The 17,918-nt window shown below is 38.8% G+C and overlaps 1 protein-coding gene across 2 annotated transcripts in view; it reads right to left on the bottom strand.

Annotated features, from left to right (window-relative positions):
* kifap3a (kinesin-associated protein 3a) overlaps nt 1-13,149 on the bottom strand; it is a 39,474-nt gene extending 26,325 nt beyond the window's left edge. The window contains exons 1-9 of one of the 2 annotated variants that reach the window (XM_074668283.1): nt 12,976-13,149; nt 11,085-11,216; nt 8,605-8,750; nt 8,458-8,516; nt 8,244-8,385; nt 7,215-7,314; nt 4,385-4,509; nt 3,475-3,573; nt 3,108-3,286 (exon numbers count right to left, since the gene is read on the bottom strand). In XM_074668283.1, the coding sequence (XP_074524384.1) occupies nt 3,108-3,286; nt 3,475-3,573; nt 4,385-4,509; nt 7,215-7,314; nt 8,244-8,385; nt 8,458-8,516; nt 8,605-8,750; nt 11,085-11,216; nt 12,976-13,016 (1,023 nt within the window). In that variant the 5' untranslated portion in view covers nt 13,017-13,149. The remainder of the gene's footprint in view (nt 1-3,107; nt 3,287-3,474; nt 3,574-4,384; nt 4,510-7,214; nt 7,315-8,243; nt 8,386-8,457; nt 8,517-8,604; nt 8,751-11,084; nt 11,217-12,975) is intronic. The other variant, XM_074668284.1, reaches the window with a different exon arrangement.
* Between the last annotated feature and the right edge of the window lie 4,769 nt (nt 13,150-17,918).

Here is a 17,918-nt window from a genome sequence, read left to right as displayed (position 1 = left end):
ACGCCGCAGTGACACAACCTGCTCCCAGTTAAAACGCTCTCACTGCTACTGTGCAGCTCCAGTCGCAGCGTCACAGACCAGACCTGGAGCTGCGTAATCAACCACAGCCCGCGTGGGTTACAGCTGACGGCCTCCTCGTCCTCGTCAGTGACGGCGGCGGCGAGGAGAAGGCGCTGATCAGAAGCAGTTATCTGATCAGGACAGAGTCTGAGCGTGTTTGCTGAGTAAACACAAACTGGTGACACACATTACTGGATCACTTCAGTCCTGTGAGTCCACTAAACGACCCGCTCCTTAAAGGAGGCCCCCCCCCCCGTAAACTGATCTACTGCCCGTCAGAGCGCTGAAACCACACGCCGGACCCCTGAAGGGTCCTTTAATCTGAATCAAAGATACACCGAGGGGGAAACACGCAGATAAAACCAGTTCCTAACTGAGTCTGGCTTTGATAAAGACCCACAAACTGAGCCAGATTGGAACCAGGTGGGGCCGGATTAGAGAGGGCCGGTTCCTGAACGAGCACTGAGGGACACGTGGCCCAAAGTGGACCATCTGAAACCTGATCGCTGAGGGAAACAGTGATTTGTCAAAATGAGCTGCAGAGTTTACCCAGCAGGGACCGGTCCTGTCTTCAGGATCTGAGCTCAAAGTGACAAAACAAAGTCAGTCTGCGTCCCCGAACCTGAAACATGGAGACACCAGGACCTGACACAGCTACAGCCCAGAGTGTCAGACCCAGGCTTCCTGAAACACCAGAGTTTAACTCCACTTTAAATCACGTGAACATACTACAGGGGCACCAGAGGGACAAAATAGACACTAACAAAACAGTCACTAGTATATATGTAGATATAAATGAGATATTCTGAAAATGATTCTTATTATTAATATTTATTTATAAATTTATTAAAGTTTGTTTTTTTTTGGTTGATGTAAATTTCCATCTTATGTTTCTCAATGTGCTGGGGGCTGGGGGTCAGCGGGGAAATACATCTTGTTGGACTTGTTGAATCGTGTTGACATGTGATCTAAATCTCACTCTGATAATACAGGGTATCTGCTCAAATCCTGAGGTTGATTTCAACCTTTTTAAGACTTTTTCAAAAACCCTTAAAAAAGTATTAAGACTTTATCGCAGCTTTCAGTTGTTGTTGGCATCCACTCTTTAACAGTTGTAGTTTACATTTTTACAGAAATGCTGTAAGCTGAGGAGGAATAAAGCTTGAAAGAACTAATGAAACTAAAGGCAGGTTTATCCACACTCCCACAACAAGTAACAGCAGTTATTCGAGGCCAGCTTGCTGAAGAAAATGAGAAATTATTTAATCATTGTGTGATTTGCTTTAATATTGTATTTAATTTCTCTTTATGAAACTAGAAATGATGTTAATTTATAGCAGGTGTTCATACCGCTCACAATTCTTATTGTTGTATTTTAACTAGAGTCTTTATATTTTTTTTTTCTTTGTTTTTTTTTTGTATTTTTCTACTGACTCCATCAATTTCTGCTGTTAACACAACAATTTTCCAGTTTGGGATCAATAAAGTAACTCTATTCTTCTCTATTCTTCTCTATTTTATAACTTTATCGGCTGATTGTTTAACGTCCCAAGCAGGGGACAGCTGCAAGGAGGAAAATAAATATTCATGGATATTTTGTGGGTCAAAGCTTGAATACCTATGAAACTTAATACCTCATAAAACCACAATTAAGACTTTTAATACTTTTTAAGACCCCGCAGACACCCTGTAATAAATAAAACATTTGATCATAACAAAAGTTAGGGCTTCAGTCTGATAAATAGGAGATCAAGGAACAGACCCAAAGAGCTAGAAACGGATTTAGCAGCTGGTCCTCCACAGAGAAACTATCGAGTGTTTTCACATGACGTAGCGGCCATGTTGGAGGCACTCTCACAACAAGACGGCATTTAGCTTGCAGGTATATATGATTGTTGTCACACAAAAAGGTGAATTACTGCCATGTTTTCACTGCACTAATCAATCCAACTGAGAAAAAACACTTGATTAGCTTCTGACAACCAAAAATGATTGCAGATCAGGGTGGGGGCAGCAAACAATAGTCCAAAGAACAGAGAACAGTGTGGTTAGCTAAGCTCCACCAGGATTTCCAAGGTAATAATCTGTCATTAATCTCAACATTTGAGCCTGTTCACAGCATAGCATCTTAAAATCATACATCAGTAAAAGTAAATATATTCTGATAGGGTATCACGTGATCCAGAGGTAATTCACAGCAATAATTAGTCAAACTCAGTGTCTTTCAGGGGCTTTTTTAAAGTCAGCCTCTCCCAAAAGAGCATCATTTATTCCATGGACCTCCTCTCCCATTAAAATTATAGTAGCCACATCTTTGTTTTCAAACCTTTGATGGTGATGATAATGAAGCTAACCCCTCATATGAGCCTATTAAGCGTAATTTTTCCAAATCTCTCTCTTTTCTTGCTGGCTGAGTCCTTTACAAAAAGTTTCAGTTCGCTCCGTGTGTTTTCCCACATTTGTTGGTGGATAAGACAACTTCAAATCATATTGTACCACGCACTTCTATCTTCGTCCATTCAGTGTTTATGTTTGTGTACCTTCAGTGTAGCTGCACATCCAGGTAACTACCCAATCCTGTCGTCAGTGCAGACACACTATGTGTAGTGTTTAGTGAAGGTTTTTTGTTTGGATTTAAAGCAATAAAGAACGTGGAGACGATCAAATCAAAATCAAAGTACTGCCTAAAAACTTAAAGAAGAAGAAGAGAAAATATAGAGGCAGTACAAGAGCAGGATGGGAGTGAAAATCCACTCCGGTATCATCCTCTACCCCTGGTTAAAAAGCTAAGGGTCTGTAGTTTGCTTTAAAAACACTCAGAGAGATCAGAGAGTTCTAGAATGTAGTGACATCATCAGGGCAGAATGCAGTGACATCACAAAGACAGAAAGCTCTCTGTGCTTGATGATGAACATTCTAGAACCTCACTGATGGAGCTGCAGCATAAAGGCCGTGTAGAGCTTTAAGAACAGGAACCAGAGGTGGACATGAAGCTGCAGGACTCCGTATCTCCCCCCCCTCCCCCGTCGTCCCGCTCCCCCTCTCACCATGTCGTTCTTGTTCTCCAGGAAGATGGAGAGCTTCTTGAGGAAGGAGACCACCACCAGGAGCAGCTCCTGGTCCTCACGGTCCAGGATCTTCACCAGCATGTGGACGATGTTCTTGTTCCTCATCTTCAGCTCGGTGCGTGTGTCCTCGGCCAGGTTCAGCAGCAGACACAGAGCGACTGCAGAGACCCAGAGAGGAGACAGTGTTGGTCTGTTAGCTTCCTGTGCTCTGGTTCTGACCCACACAGGTGTTATACCGGGCCTTTTAAATGGGCAGTGAGCATGCGCACAAACATTCACACAGAATCAAATATTTACAACCCGCAGCCTCTCCAGACGTGGGATGGAGTAAAACAGGAAGACGTACCTCTGAGGAGCTGCTCCTGCTTGATCAGGAGACTCTGGTACTTCCTGAAAGACTTCTCGTGTTCCTTCTTCAGGGTCTGGCTTTCAGGAAAATCTTCATGTGAGCTTCAGTCAAGGAGTGAAAACCATCGAGTAACACACTGCAGAAAGTGGGTAGGAACTATACGAGAGTAGAAACACTGAATTTGATGAGGATGTCTGAAAAATAAAGAGATGATCTCTCCATGCAGCGAGTCAGTTTACTTCACGAGAAGTCTTGAAATAAGAATTTTAAACCCTGAAAAATTTCATCCACCAGAAGTTTTCCAAACTCAGATTTGGGCAAAATGTCAGGATGGTTCAGGATCAGGATTTTGTTCTTCAGACTATTTTACAAACAACATATTTAGCCTCAAATGCTTTTGATATGATCTTTTTTTTAATTGTTATAATATTATTAATAATAATAATAAAAAAGGAAAATAATAATACTAATAATAATTATGATAATAATGGTGATAATAATAATAATAAATGGAAATAATAATAATTAAAAACTAAAAATAATAATAATAGTAATAATAATAATAAATGATAATAATAATAATTTAAAAATAATAATAATAATTCAAAACAATAATAATAATAATAAAAATAAAAATAATAATACATTGTATTTCAAGGCACCCAAGGATGGTGTGCAAAACATAGAGCCACAGGTAGCGCTGAAGTTAGGGGGGCAGATTCAACTTGTGATGTCAGAAGTTGGGCAGATTTTGGAAAGAGTGTCAGACTGAAAACTCACACACCCAAGAATCAGAGCCGAATGACTGAAAAAGAGATTTAACTGCTGCTTCGTCTGTAAACAAAGCGTGTTTACAGATTTCAGCAGTGAACGTGTTATTTGACAAACGTCTCTCAGTGAAGGATATAAGCCTTCTTCTTCTTCTGCAGCTCGTCCTGCCACAGGTCGTACCTCTTCAGCTCGTGCTCGATGATGTTCATGCACAGCGCCCCGATCTTGAAGTGTGTGACCAGGCCGTGGAACTGCGAGAAGCTGGAGGAGAAAACCAAGAGAAAAATGCCTCCATTTATCCAAAGTGGATTTTTTTTTTCTCCATGTGGGACTCCAGCTGGGAGCTGTCAGAGAGCGACCCCGTCCGTCACCCCTCAAGTCGTTCACAAAGTAAACCGTCAAAGTCAAAACACGTCCAGTCAAACAGGAACGTCCCGCTCCGGCTCATAATCAGGCCGTGTTGGAGCGTTTCACAATCCAAACATCATAACACGCCGATGGAAGCCGGCCAAGAGCCACGATCACTTTCAGACGGGAGCGTCCGCTCGCCGCCTGAATCAGCCCTGACAGACGTTTATGTATTATTGTAGCCACGGCTAATTTTAGTGTTTCCTAACCCCAGACTTCAGGGTCTGAAGAGGAGAGAGGAGAGTGGTTATCAGCCTGTGACTTCAGGACAGACGGACTGAAACTCTGAGACAGGCTGATGTTCGTCCACACGGGTTTCAAGATCTTCAATCAAAAAGCCAAACAAGCACATTTTTCTCAGCTTTAAGCATTTCAGGCGTAATTTTGTCTTTGAGTATCTTGCAATCAGACATTTTTATGGGTCTATCAGGTGACTGTGGCTCAGATTAAGACTAACAAGACAGTTTTTATAAAAATCACACAAACACTTCATTAGATTTCATTTTTAGCAGTGAAGAGCTGAATAAATGGAGCTCATACTGAAAAAACTCAAATGTGTAAACGTTTGTCCGCCGGTCTACACTACAAAACCTGAAATCTGATCCAGTGTTTTTGTCTTATTTTTAGTGAAATCGTCTCATTAGACTTAATATGAGCCACTTCCTCCAGACCAGTCCAGGAAAAAGACTTGTTTGAAGATATTTGGGACAAAACTGAGGACTGAAAAGCTGTAACAAGTAGAAAGAAAAAGGTGCTCATCAAGTTTGTTGAATTTAGACTCTGCACCTTCATTAAACGACAGGAGAGAGGACAGAGCGATAAACCACCAGAAAAAAATATTAATGAAATAAAGAATAGTTATTTTCCTTCCAGAGGGTATTGATGATGAAAGACACTGACACTAAATAAAATCCTGCGTTAACATTTAGTTGAACTAAATCTTCATCCCATCTGTCAATAAAGCCTGCCACCGCTCTACTTCACCTCCTACAACATCAACAGCCCACCAACTTTCCATGCACCTGTGGCTAACCTCAAGTTTTACAGCCCTGGGAAGATAACTACATCTACAAAAAGACTCATCTGGAAGAAAAGACAGATTTTAATTCTGTGTGGATGGATTCATTTAACTGACAACGTGACGGATTAATATACATGATTGATGAGTGGGAAAACAATAGCGAACAACAAAAACTGAAGAGTTAAGCAACATTATCAGTATGTGTTATCAAATTCAAGTATTATTTAAAAAATGTAGAAATGTTTTCAAATCTATTCAATTCATTTATTATTTTTTAATTTTTGCATATTTTTGAAAAATTTCTTAAATTATATTTTTCTTTTCATTTTTTGAAATTTGCAAAAATGCTTGACATTTTTGCAAATTGTTGAAATTTGGTTTGTTTTTTTAAACTTTGTGTGGATGGATTCATTTCACTGACAACGTGCTGGATTAATATACATGATTGATATGTGGCAAGACATTAGCAAACAACAAAATATGATGAGATGAGCGATATGATCAACATTTGTTATCAAATTTAAGTACTCTGTCTAAGGTTAATACATTTTTACTTTTTTTAAAAACTTTTTTCTATTTATTTTATTTTATCATTTTGTATTTATTTTATTTATTTTTGCAATTTAATTTAATTCCAGGGGTTTTTTTAAAAAAAAAAATCACATTTTTTTAATTGATTGATTAATTGATTGATATAAATGATTGATATGTAGAAAGACATTAGCAAACAACAAGAAATGATAGGTTGAGCAACATTATCAATATTTGTTATCAAATCCAAGAACTTTCTCTAATTCTAAAATATTAGCAAATTCATGATTTTTTTTTTTTTTAATTCTTGCAATTTTTGCAACTTGTTCAAATTTCAAAATTGCTTGCAATTTTGAAATTTTTTTATTTCATTAATTTTTCAAATTTCATAATTAAAAAAATCTCATTTTTGACTCCCATCTTTTAAAGTTTTTATCATTTTTTTTTTAATTTAGGTAAATTTTCGCAAACTTCAAATTTTACTTAATTTCTTTTATTTTTTACAAATGTTTGAATTTCTTATTTTTTATTTTAAATCTCCACAAATTTTATAAATATAAAAGTCTAAGACATCTCGTGTAGGATTTCATAAATTTCAAAAAAGTTCTCGTTAAGATAAGTCTTCACTAAGATTTAACTTAGTATGAAATTTTATGAAGATTTTGTCTTTATTGTGAAGATAAAGTAAATTTTCTCCTGAATGACTTTAATCCAGGTGAGCTGAGGATAAATGGCTCCTGTAAAGGTTGCAGACCCCTGCTCCAGACCAAACCCACACCTGGGAAGAGGAACCCTGATACTGTCAGATACAGGACTTTGTTATGAGGATCCTCCAGAGTCCAGAAGTTACTTCTATGTCCTCTAAAGGGATTCTGTGAATGTCGACCGGTGGATTTGGTTGATTTTAAAACATGTAGGGAACCAATAAGCACCAGATTACAGCTAAACAACAGATTCAGGGAGGGTAATCTGGACTCGTGTCTGGATTGAGGGTCGCTGAGTTCACCTGGAGAAGCAGAAGAAGATGTAGGTGATGGTCGTTGCCAGGTCCACACTCTGTTTCCAGTCCTCCCTCAAAACCCGGGCCAGGGCCCCGATAGCGGTCTCTGAGACACAGACACAGGAGAGGTCAGGAAACAGGAGTGAGTGTGTGTGTGTGTGTGTGTGTGTGTGTGTGTGTGTGTGTGTGTGTGTGTGTGTGTGTGTGTGGATCCAATCAGGGAGCAGAGCGCTGCAGCTGGAGCCTGATTCAGAGAAGCGTGGGGGAATGCGGCGGCGAGCGGGGAGGCTCCTGAGGACTTTGAGCCATGGGTGCTCCTCAGCGTACAGACACGCGTCCCAGGGTTCCTCTCCTCTTTCCACAACGACCCAGGCCTCCGGGTTCACACGAACACTCGGCTCTTATCAACGCCGGCGGAGCTGATGCGGCGCGGCAGACAGAGCGAGCTGAGCCGGGGTTATGACAGATACAAATGGAGCCGTGGCGTCTGAGCGCGGCGGCCCAGGATGACGGCTCCGTGCTGTTGTGGGGGAAACAGGGCCGGTTGTCACGAAGGGGAGCAGAGCTGGGGCTGAGCTGTGTTTGCTTTGAGAGCAGAGCGGACGCGCTGATAACACTCAACAGAATCAAGACTGAACAAAAAAAAAAACGGCGTCCGAGTCCATCTGAGCAAACTTTGATCCTGAGACTCTGGAACACGGCTGAGCTCTGCACTCTTCAACTTCCACAGAAAGATCCAGAAAGATTACAGCTCATTCTGGATAATTGAGCTTGAGGGCTCATCGCTGACCTCTGCAGAGCTGTCAGCCACGTCTCAAGGTCCTCCTCTGCTTCCTCTGTCAGACAGATAGCTCTCATAGCAGCCAAAAACAGAGCGCTGCTCACATTCCCCCCATGTTCGCCGGCCGGCGCCTGCTCCAGCTGCTGGTTAGCGCTCAGGGCCTTAAAGAGGAGAAACATCCTCTCAGACCGTCTCTGGTGTCCCTGAACGAACCGTATCATCGTGTTTGTGACGCGCTGAACAAACCAACGTACCGTTCTGTATGAGCTCCTCCAGGTTGTCAGAGTTGCGAGCGAGCTGGAAGATGAGCGTCGCTCCTCTGATCTTCTCCTGGACGTCTTCGTACAGCAGCTCCACGTACTCGTCGATGCTGTTGATGCTCGCCACCTCGTCCAGCTGCGGGGACACAAAGCCGCGTCAGTCCAGCTTCAGGACGGGACGGTCTAACCGTCTTCCTGAAGCTCTTACCTCCACTCCTGCGTACGCCGTGAAGTCTCGCGGTGTGAGATGTTTCTTCTCCTGGTTGTCTGTGAAAAACGAAGCGTCCAGCTTTACAAACAGCTCCTTCATTAAAAACACAGAACAAACTCCTGTAACGAGTGAAACAGGTCGTACCGTTCGTTTGTTTGCGCTTCTGCAGGTAGAAGAGCAGCTGCTCCACCTCGCTGAGTTTGGACGGGTGGATCAGGCGACACTCATCCACCACCTTCCGGGCCAGAGAGGTAGTGTCCGTGTGGGCGTTCAGGCTTTTCACGCGAATACTGGAGGAAGCAGAGGTTAGAGAAAGAGTAAAGAAAAAACTTAGAGCATTATTTTGTCAACTGTGTTATGGACAAAAATTGTGATTATTTTTCACCATAAATCCATTTTATACTGAATTTAGAGTTATTCAACATTTCTCTGTCAGACTACGCTCCCTAGAAATGTCCCTCATCATTTATTTCACAGTTTATGTCTCAAAAATCCCAGTAACCAGCTGACAGGACAAGAAGAGAGAAACCTGTCTCTACAACTCTACATTTAGTGACGCTAACACAGCTAACACATTTCCTCCATGTTTTGTCCCTTGAACCTCCACCACCTGACCTCCATCAGCTCATATTTCTGCTCCTTTTCTTCACAGTTTGCTCTTTATAACATCTATAGTAAGAAGAGCAGAACATGTTGGTAACACAGCTGATGAACAGTTAATGCGCCCCATGTACAGACAATCATTCTGATGAAATATTGATGAGGAGGAGCTGAAACATGACACACTTTCTTCAAGGTTCACACCAATAAGGATGGACCTCAGCTGGTTGGGGTCATGTGACTTTGGAGCAAATTCAATATCAAATTCAAGTATTGTTTCAAAAATTAAATTTTTTTTCATTTCTATTTTTTCAAATTTTTGAAATTTAATTAATATTTTATTTTTTAAATTTTTTTTTGCAAATATTGGAAATTTAGCTCACTTTTTAGAATTTTTTCCAAATTTTATCAACTTCCTTGAATTTTTGGAATGTTTTTGATATTTTTTTTTTCTTTAGAAATGTTTCGATTTTTTCTATTTTTGAAATGATTCAAATTTTTCAAATTTTAGGAATGTTAAAATGATGCACATTTCTCAATTTTTTTTCAATTTAATTTTTTTTTAAATTTTTTTTTTTTAATTTTCCCTTATTTATTTAAAATTATTAATCACATGTACATTTTAAAAAATGTAGAAAACTTATCAATATGATAATTAATTCATAGATTTAACAATATAGTTAATCATTCTGATGAAATATTGATGAGGAGGAGCTGAAACATGACACACTTTCTTCAAGGTTCACACCAAAAAGGATGGGCCCTCAGCTGATTGGGGTCATGTGACTTTGGAGCAAACCATTGCTGATTAAGAGGGTTTTTTTCTGAATCTAATTTAATATCAAAATCAAGTATTCTTTCAGAAATTTTAAATTTTTTCATTTTTAGTTTTTTTTTTCAAATTTTTGAAATTTTGTTATTATCATTTTTTTGAAATTTTGCAAATATTTCAAATTTAGCTTACTTTTTAGACTTTTTCCAAATTTAATCAACTTCCTTGAATTTTTGGAATGTTTTTGATATTTTTTTTTCTTTAGAAATGTTGCAACTTTTTCTATTTTTGCAATGATTCAATTTTTTCAAATTGTGGAAATGTTGAAATGATGCACATTTCTCAATTTTTTTTTTAATTTAATTTTTTTTCATTATTTTTAATTTTCCCTAATTTATTTAAAATTATTAATCACATGTACATTTTAAAAAATTAAGAAAACTTATCAATATGATAATTAATTCATAGATTTTAACATTATAGTTAATCATTTTGATGAAATATTGATGAGGAGGAGCTGAAACATGACACACTTTCTTCAAGGTTCACACCAAAAAGGATGGCACCTCAGCTGATTCAGGTCATGTGACTTTGGAGCAAACCATTGCTGATTTAGAGGGGTTTTTTTTAATGGGTAACACAGTTGATGCAGATTTCTCAGACGTACCCAAAATGAATTATTTTATCAATTTTTATTATCAAATCGTTTTTTTAAACAGCTTTTTCATGGTTTAAGATTATTTTGAACAAGTAATGCTGAAAATAAATAAAAACACAAACATGTATTCTAGTGTTAACTTTGAAGAGCAAACTTGACATTTGAGAAATCAGCACAAAATCTGCTAATTCCAACACATGATTTGCATTTTTTGCTAAATAAATGATGAACCTGTTCACTTTCTGTGTTAAATGAAAGTGAAATATCAGCCAAACTATCCGCTGTAAAACTGGTCACTGCTTAAAATCAATACTTAGTAAAACTGATATCCCATGGACATGAAATGTGCCCCTAATTATAGAATCACTCATCTGCTAAGCTCAGATGTCTGTGGCAGACCAGTCAAGATAAGGTCTGGCTGCTCTGGTGTAGTGTAAAGAACCAATAAGGGAATCGTTAAGCATTTCAGACGTGCTTAGAGTAGAAATGTGAAAAACTACCTCCATGTATTATTTAAAAAACTGTGTTTTATGTAGATATAAATATTTATATTTGAACACATTTATTTTAAATTGAGTGAATAATAATCCTCACATTTTCTGACACTCTTTGCGTTCTCCAACCACCGCGTCCCCGAGCTCCCCCAGGATGGTCGCCTCCACCTCGTACTGGACCACCAGGGCTTTCTCCGTGGGGTGGACATCAAGAGTGCAGCCCTTCACTCTCCTGTGGGTCACACAAAAAACACTGTTTAAAAACACATACTACTACTACTAATAACAACAATAATAATAATAATAATATTAATAAATTCAATTCAAATACACTTTTCATTCTGACTGAGGAGAAACAGCTCTCGGAGTTATTCTTTTCCTGGCTTATAAACATTAGGAAAACTAAGAAATATCTGATCAGCTATGGCGCATCAGAGATATGAGGCGCGTCTGGCGGTCCCGCATATTAATACATCTGATGCCGCCACGATCCGCTCTGTGGACTACAGGCTCGATATCTTCCATTTAAAGTGAGGCTGTTCCTGTTGTTGTCTGACAGTAATGTCACTTAACAGCTGATGTACGTGTGAATATCTGACCTAAATACCTCCGGAAACGCTCAGCGTCATTGGGGGCAGCGCCCCGTGTGAGAGTAAAGACGCAGACAGAAAACTCCATCTCCAAGCTGCTGATTTTAGTCACTCACTGAAATGATAAGTTCAACCCGAGGGATCCTGCATCACCTATTGTTTATACTGAGGTGAAGACAGTTTCATTTTTAACGTCCACATTTTTTCTGTAAAAGCTGGGAGAGGATGTCCAGGACACATTAAAGGTGATTATTAATCATAAATTAAAAAAAAGACAAAGCCACTGAAATTCCAAGTTGGAAAAAGCACATGCAAGTTGTGAGAGAATGTCCAGGACACACAAGAGGTGATTTGGTGTCAATAAACTAAAAAATGACAAAGGTGGTGAAATTATAACCTGGAAAAAGCCCATTTTCACCGACTAGCCTCTGATTATGGTCTCAGTGTTTTCCTTTAATGACCTTTTATAAACAAACTAAAAACTGTGAAAATTTTGAGAAGATGTCCAGGACACATGAGAGGTGATTTATTAGTATCAATAAATTTAAAAATGAGAAAACTACTGAAATTTTAACCTGAAAAATTGTCTTTTTAAGGCAAAATGTTGTAGATGATGAAGATTAGATTATTGTTGTGATATGTTAAGGGCTGTTTACATCCTAAAATAGCAGTGGATTGAGGCAAAAAGTTATAAAAGACCCCAATTCCTATCATTCCTCAGTCTAGTCTGCACTCAAAACTTGAGAGCCCTGTAATAATTATCATTGTTTCATCACAGCATCATAATTTCCAGACGATAAATCATCATTTTTTACAGATACAACATTTTCTGCGACTTTTCTGAGATTTTCATTAATTTTCTGAACTAATTTACCGGAGAAATAAAATATATTTAGACAAATATCAACTGATAGGATTGAATTAATGACACTTTTGCTACAGCACGTCTTTAATTTACGGTATAGACAATAATATGAGTTTCCAGATCATTACAGAGACATTATTTAAGGTAATTATCATCATGTTATGGTAATCTGAGATATTCACGGAGTTTTTCATACGTTAGGCGTTTTTTCTTTTCTCTAATATTCCAGGTTTTCTTAAAACTATTCACATTAAAACGACAGACTGTCCCTGTTAGCGTTGATGTGTTTTTTTACCTAACGGTCAGATACAAACACTAACGGAAAGCTAACGGGAAGCTAACCGCTCGTAGCCACTAAAGGCCTCTAAAACATTAAATAATGTTAAAAACTGGATTTATTTTGGATCATAAATCGATTATTTCAGCTGTTTATATAATTAAAATGCCCTGTAAGGCTCTGAACGAGCCCCTGAGCATCCTTTCGCTCTCCGCCTCACCGACCGGGGAGCTAACGGTTAGCAGCTAGCAGCCGTTACCTCTTCAGGTACCGAGCGTCTCCCGTTAGATGGTTCTCCATTTTCAGATCAGAAAGTAAGATCACATCCGATGTTCTTCTTCCTAACCGAGGCCCAGATGGTGATGAAGATGCTGAAGGTGATGGAGAGAACAGGGCGGATGTTATTGATCGCCTGTTGCCAGGGAGGCGACTCAGCAACCAGCATGAAACAGGAGGTGAGCCCGCGGTGCTGCCCCCTGCAGCCCCGGAGGACACTGTGAGCCCTGACACTGGTTCATAACATGCTGTTCATCTATCAAATATCAGGAGTAGTTTTTATTTAATCTGGAAACTGCAAAGCAGAAAATACAAATTATTTTACTTCATATCAAATCAAACTTTGTTCATATCGCACTTTTCATAAATATTAAAATGCAACTCAAAGTGCTTCATAAATTAAAACAATAAAATAACAAAACATAAAACAATAAAAAATTAAAGCCTGTCGATCCCACCCCCACATATAGACCTGACCTCCAACAAAGACACACAAGTGCACACACAACACGCCCACACTCGCACTCACACACACCTGCACACACGGTAAAACAGTAACAAACATAGAAAATAGACTGTTAACGTGGCATGGCACTGCGGATATATGAAAGCTTCTACAGCTGTACTCTTTTATAGAAAAATAAATTGCAATTTAATATCTCTTTAGCAGCAGGTAACAACTCTGGGCTAAAATATTTAAGAAATCAAATGTACATTATGTAATAAATTAATAATAATAATAATATTTATTATTATTATTATTAGTAGTAGTAGTAGTAGCAGTAGTAGTAGAAGTAGAAGTAGTAGGGTTGTAGTAGTAGTATCATTATCATTATTATTATTATTATTATTATTATTATTATTATTATTATTATCATTATTATTATTATTATTATTACTATTACTATTACTATTATTATTAAATTATTATATATATTATTAAATTACAATATATTTCTACTTAACTGTCTTTATCCCTTAAATTAAATAGAGCAAATTTATTTTCCATTTTTTTAATTTTAAATAAATGAAATTAATACATATCAAATTAATCAAAAAACATAAATTAATTCTGCAGTGGTATGTACAAAAACATCATAATTATCTGCTTGAACAGCTGTACTCTTTTATAGAACGACAAATTGCCGCTTAATATCTCTTTATAATAGCAGCAGGTAAAAACTCTGGGCTTAAATATTTAAGAAATCAAATGTAAATTATGTAATAATAATAATTATTTAAAAACAATAATAATAATAATAATAATAATAATAATAATAATAATAATAAAAATAATAATAATAATAATAATAAATAAAAATAATAATAATGATAATAAGATGATGATGATGATGATAATAATAATAATAATAATAATAATAATAATAATAATAATAATAATAATAAATTTTACTACTTGACTGTCTTTATCTCTTAAATTAAATAAAAAATAATAATCTTTCAATTCTTTTAATTTGAAATAAATTAAAATGAATTAATTTCAAATCAATTAAAAACATATATCAATTCTGCAGTGGTTTGTACAAAAACATCATATTTATTTGCTTAAACTTGAGCATATTTTGGTGAAGCTTTTTTTCTTCTACATAATGTGAAACCCAAAGTATCTGCAAAGTAAAGACACCCTCCTGTTGTTATTTAAAAAAAGACAGTAACCTGATCGAACGTGTCTTCGTCCTTCAGAGAGGAATGTCTCTGCAGAGATGATTGATGGCTTAGCGTCTCCTCTGAGGCCTCCTGGGAGAGTTGGGATTAGATAACTTTGAAAATGACCTGAAGAGAGGTGAAAAAGGAGCTGCAGGCTGAAAATGTGCATCCTCTTCAAATCTATTATTAGAGCATTAAAAGCTTTATGTTCTTTCTTGGAGCAGTGTTACTTAATTGTATTTATGAAAGAAACATTATTTTATCTCTGAAATAAACCTCAAGTCAAACATGTTGGATATTAAGATGATAAAATGACAAAACAGTCACAGAAAAAGACATGAAATAAGACATCACAGAGTCAAAGCAGAGTAATCAATACCGTAACACGGTCCAAGATATTCGCTTGTCTCAGCTCCAGCCAAGAATCCACCTCTGTGACGGCTGATGTCATCACGCCAAATTTAGCCTGAGGCTCGTGACACATCAGAATATGATTTATGTTAGGGGTTAAAAATATTCAGTATTCCCCAGAGACTGAGGGAACGACTACAGCTGCTACCAGATCACACGTGGACGCTTCTGCTGGACGATGATAATAAAAAGGTTTCACAAACGTGTTATCGACTAAACTGTGCTTGAATGTGTCTGTTCGAGAGCGGGACCCTCTGACAGGCGTCTGTAGCTCATCCTGAGGTCAGAGGTCAAAAAGGTCAAAGAGGTCAGTCAGAGAGACAGTTATAGCTGGGAAGAAGTGCAGGGATGACATAAGTAGGGCACTGAAGTTTCTCTGCAGGCTGAACGACACTTTGCAAAAGTGATTTTAACTAAATCCTGAAAACAAGAATTAAAAAAAAAAAGAGTTTATTAAGAGCGCAAAACCACAAATTAAATCCTATGGGCAACAATTTCACAGACCTAGATCTCATAGAATCTGACAAATCAAACGTCAGGTCATTGGGCCTCTTTGGCATGTGTCTCATGCATGTGTCTTAGGTGTACATGTGTGTATCTTGTGCATGCTCATTGGGCACAAACTTGGGTGTGCATCTTGAGTGTGTACATGTCTTGTGTGTGCGTCTTGGGCATGGGTCTTGGGTGTCACCTAGGGTGTGTATTTTGGGCACGGTTCTGGGCATGTGTCTGGGAAGTGTGTTTTGGGCATTAATCTTCGGCAAGGGTCTTAGGCTTTGTCTTGGGCATGTATCTTTGGCATGGTTCTGGGCATGTATCGGGAACATTGGTCTTGGACTTGGGCATGCTTTTCATTCATGTGTCTTGAGTGTTAATCCTAGGCTTTGTCTTGGGGATGGGTCTTTCTTTGCTAAGGGTCTTGGGCGTCAACTTGGGCATCATCTTGGGTGTGCGTCTCGAGCATTGTCTTGGACATGGTTCTGGGCATGTATCTGGGACATTGGTCTTGGTCTTGGACTTGGGCATGAGTTTTGTACATGTGTCTGGAAGGTGTGTTTTGGGCGTTAATCTTGGGCATGGTTATTGGGCTTTGTCCTGGACGTGTTTTTTGGACAAGGGTCTTGGGCATGTATCTTTGGCATAGTTTTGGGCATCTATCTGGGACATTGGTCATGGACTTGGGAATGCGTTTTGTTGATGTGTCTTGGGCGTTAATCTTGGACATGTCCTGGGCATAAGTCTTGGGCTTTGTCTTGGGCATGGGTCTTTCTTGGCTACGGGTCTTGGGTATGGGTCTTGAGCATGTCTTGGGCATGGTTCTGGGCATCTATCTGGGACATTGGTCTTGGACTTTGGAATGCGTTCTGTTCATGTGTCTTGGGCGTTAATCTTGGACGTGTCCTGGTCATGAGTCTTGGGCTTTGTCTTGGGCATGGGTCTTTCCTGGCTACGGGTCTTGGCCGTTGACCTGGGCATCATCTTGGTTGTGTGTCTCAAGCATCATCTTGGACATGGTTCTGGGACATTGGTCTTGGACTTAGGCATGAGATTTGTGCATGGGTCTGGGAAGTGTGTTTGTGGCTTCAATTTTAGGCATGATTCTTGGGCTTTGTCTTGGATGTGTGTCCTGGGCATGGATCTTTCTTGGCTACGGGACTTGAGCGTCAACTTGGACAACATCTTGGGTATGGTTCTGGGCATGGTTCTGGGACATTGGTCTTGGACTTGGGCATGTGTTTTGTTAATGTTTCTTGGGTGTGCATCCATGGCATGGGTCGCAGGCATTGTCTTGGCCGTGAGTCTTGGACGTCGGCCAAGGCGTGGGTCTTTGACAAAGGGCAACGTCTGGTTAGTAAAAATGAAGCCTGTGCGGAAGTACTAAAAGAATTCAAGTTCATTGAGAATCCGATTAAAGCTGGTTGTAGAAAGACAGGAAGTCACGTACACACGCAGCCATAAAAACAGACTTTTAAAGTGATACTCTTGGATGGAACAAGTTGGGTTCTATCACATGGTTTAGGGCAGAAATTACCCCTACAGCAGTGTTTTTGTGCAGCAGAAGCCCAGAGCGCTCACACCAAACACCCCCTCCCTGCTCCTCTGCAGGTTTCCTCTGCACTCAGACGGGGCCATATTTTACTTGACCAAAAACACAAATAAACGGACTCCCACTGAAAAAATCTGATATCGGTCTGCATTCACGCTTTATTTAGAGAATTTTCAGCGTGTTACTTTCACACAAAAACACCGCAAAATAAGGCTCTAGTTCTCATTGGGCTTTCGTCTTCAGCATGGGTCTTGGGCATATGTTTGGACACGGGTCTTAGTCATGAATTTGAGCGTGCGTCTTTGGTTGGTCACCCTGGATCTGGACTATTGACTCTTCCCTGTCTGCTCCTCTCATTGGTCGCTGCAGGTTTGCATCAGACGTGGTCCAATGACATAAACGTCTTTTCTTGGTCACTTACAGGATTTTAACTTTTTCACTTAACCATAAAAACACAGAGACATTTTGAGACAGCTCCATGACTCTTCTGTCTGCTTCCACCTCAGTCATGTTTTATCTATTCAGGCAGTTTTTAGCTACAACAGAAGTCTGGATGCTTTAATTCTGGCTGTGAAAACTCTGTCTCCAGCTCCTGGTGTACGTGTTTTTTTCTCTTTTTCTAAATCTGGGAAACGAGAGGTGATACATGAAAAGGGAATTAAAGGAGAATTAAACAAGACTACTTTGACTTGTCTTTGGACTCTGTGGATTTTGTGATATAAGCTTTTTCCTCTCCTGAGACCTTTGTTTACCCGTGTTTTAAACCCTGATCACTCCAGCTCAGTTTATCCACATTAGGA

Source organism: Halichoeres trimaculatus, unplaced genomic scaffold (genome assembly GCF_033239565.1).
Source record: "Halichoeres trimaculatus isolate MK-OKI-2021-1 unplaced genomic scaffold, fHalTri1.1 fHalTri1_scaffold_4, whole genome shotgun sequence".
NCBI lineage: Eukaryota > Metazoa > Chordata > Actinopteri > Labriformes > Labridae > Halichoeres > Halichoeres trimaculatus.
The sequence above is the reverse complement of the archived record's forward strand: the minus strand, read 5'-3'. Positions and strand labels throughout refer to the sequence as shown.